Raw genomic sequence first — 1,686 nt, 5'->3', positions numbered from 1 at the left:
AGAAAACTGTTCGGGGTCAATAAATTTTGACACTGAAGTCTTTGCGCTATATGAATCGATTCCATTTTCGAATATGTTCAAATAGAAAATGGCTATTATGAATTGGGTCACACTTTAGTTTGGGGACCAATTCTCACTATTAACTAACTGTTTACTATGACTTTTGCCTCAATAAACTCCTAAACCGTGGCTTATTAATACTTAGTAAGGTCGTTGTTAAGTTTAGGTGTGGGGTATACTGTATATATAATCTCTTGAAAGAATAATAAATACAACTTGTATCAGTCATATTGTTCACCACTGTATGTCTGTGTGCTTGCAGATGTACGTGACGTTGGTGTTTAGGACTAAAGGGACGCGTCTGACCAAACCCACGCTCAGTCTGACTCTGCTGTGTCTGGCCATGCTGGTGGGTGTGGTCAGAGTGGCTGAATACCGCAACCACTGGGCCGACGTCCTCGCTGGATACTTCACCGGCGGAGCCATCGCTGTCTTTCTGGTGAGAGCGTGTGGAGTGGGATAAAACAACACTCAAATGAAGAGATAATTGCATGCAAATACAAGTAATGTATAATATACAAATGTAAATAAATGCATATACACTACTGTTTAAAAGTTTGGGGTCAGCAAGTTTTTTTTTTCTCTCTCTCTTCTCTCTCTAGGTGACGTGTGTGATCAACAGCTTCCAGCAGACAAAGCCCCCACCCCCGCCGGTGCGACTCCAGCGTCCTGAGTCTGTCCTGGGCATGCCCATGGTGGCGCTGCCCTGCGTAGAGAGTCCACTTGAAAAGTTAAGTGGCACTCAGGTAAGGGGTGGGAGTGGGTTAGTGGCAGGGCTGCACACATAAGGGGGATGGATTATGCCACACCCTGTCCTTCTCTGTTTGACCCAGTGGACCCTAATGTGACTCCCAAGACCCACCCGGCCCCCCTTCTCCCTTTACTAGCATGTCCAACCTGCACAACCCAAACACCAACCACAGCACCCTGCAAAACCCACTGATGCTCTGGAGGATTGATCGGCTCCTTGCTTATCCTGAAGAGACGTTATATTACTTTTATAATAGAGTGATTGAGAAGCAGCTGAATGTTTAGGGCCATTAACTCACTGATCCCTCAATGGGTTGATGGGAATTTAACATCTTTAGAGCAGATGTACCTTTACGACAAAGAAAATGGACTGTGTAGCATGTGGAACTTCAAAGACGGAAGGCCATTAGATGATTCATTCTGGGAAAAATGACCACAGTGTGAGTTTCCCTTCGTAGGCCACCCTCATCCTCCTCACTTTTGAAACTACTTTGCCGCCTTTTCCTCTCTTTGTCACCTCGACCATACAGTCATCCCTTTTCTCCCTAAGTCTTACATTTTATTAAGTGATACACCGAAATTTAGGCAACCAAATAAAAGGGTTCACGGAGGGCTGAAATCATTGACCGAAACAGTGATGTTTAATGTCCAATGTCACGTTTTGACTGTCAACATCTTTTTCGTGCATACAAAGTTATGGAAGCCTATTTCTGCCATGGAATTTTTAAAAAAAGGTAACTGAGACCTTTTCGCTCACAATTCTGACTTTTTTCTCACCATGGAATAAAAAATAAAAATGGTAATTACGACTTTTTCTCTCACAATTCTAACTTTTTTTTTTTTTTTTTTTTAATTTTTACTTTTTTCTTGAAATTT

The 1,686-nt window shown here is 42.5% G+C and overlaps 1 protein-coding gene across 2 annotated transcripts in view; it reads left to right on the top strand.

Moving 5' to 3' along the window:
- Positions 1-1,686, top strand: part of LOC107661668 (phospholipid phosphatase-related protein type 5-like) — a 51,289-nt gene that overhangs the window by 47,401 nt on the left and 2,202 nt on the right. Inside the window, exons 6-7 of one of the 2 annotated variants that reach the window (XM_016451372.1) lie at positions 323-499; positions 663-790. In XM_016451372.1, the coding sequence (XP_016306858.1) occupies positions 323-499; positions 663-790 (305 nt within the window). Of the gene's footprint in view, positions 1-322; positions 500-662; positions 807-1,686 lie in introns of both variants that reach the window. The other variant, XM_016451373.1, reaches the window with a different exon arrangement.

This window comes from Sinocyclocheilus anshuiensis, unplaced genomic scaffold (assembly GCF_001515605.1).
Source record: "Sinocyclocheilus anshuiensis isolate Anshui unplaced genomic scaffold, SAMN03320099.WGS_v1.1 scaffold207, whole genome shotgun sequence".
NCBI lineage: Eukaryota > Metazoa > Chordata > Actinopteri > Cypriniformes > Cyprinidae > Sinocyclocheilus > Sinocyclocheilus anshuiensis.
The sequence above is the reverse complement of the archived record's forward strand: the minus strand, read 5'-3'. Positions and strand labels throughout refer to the sequence as shown.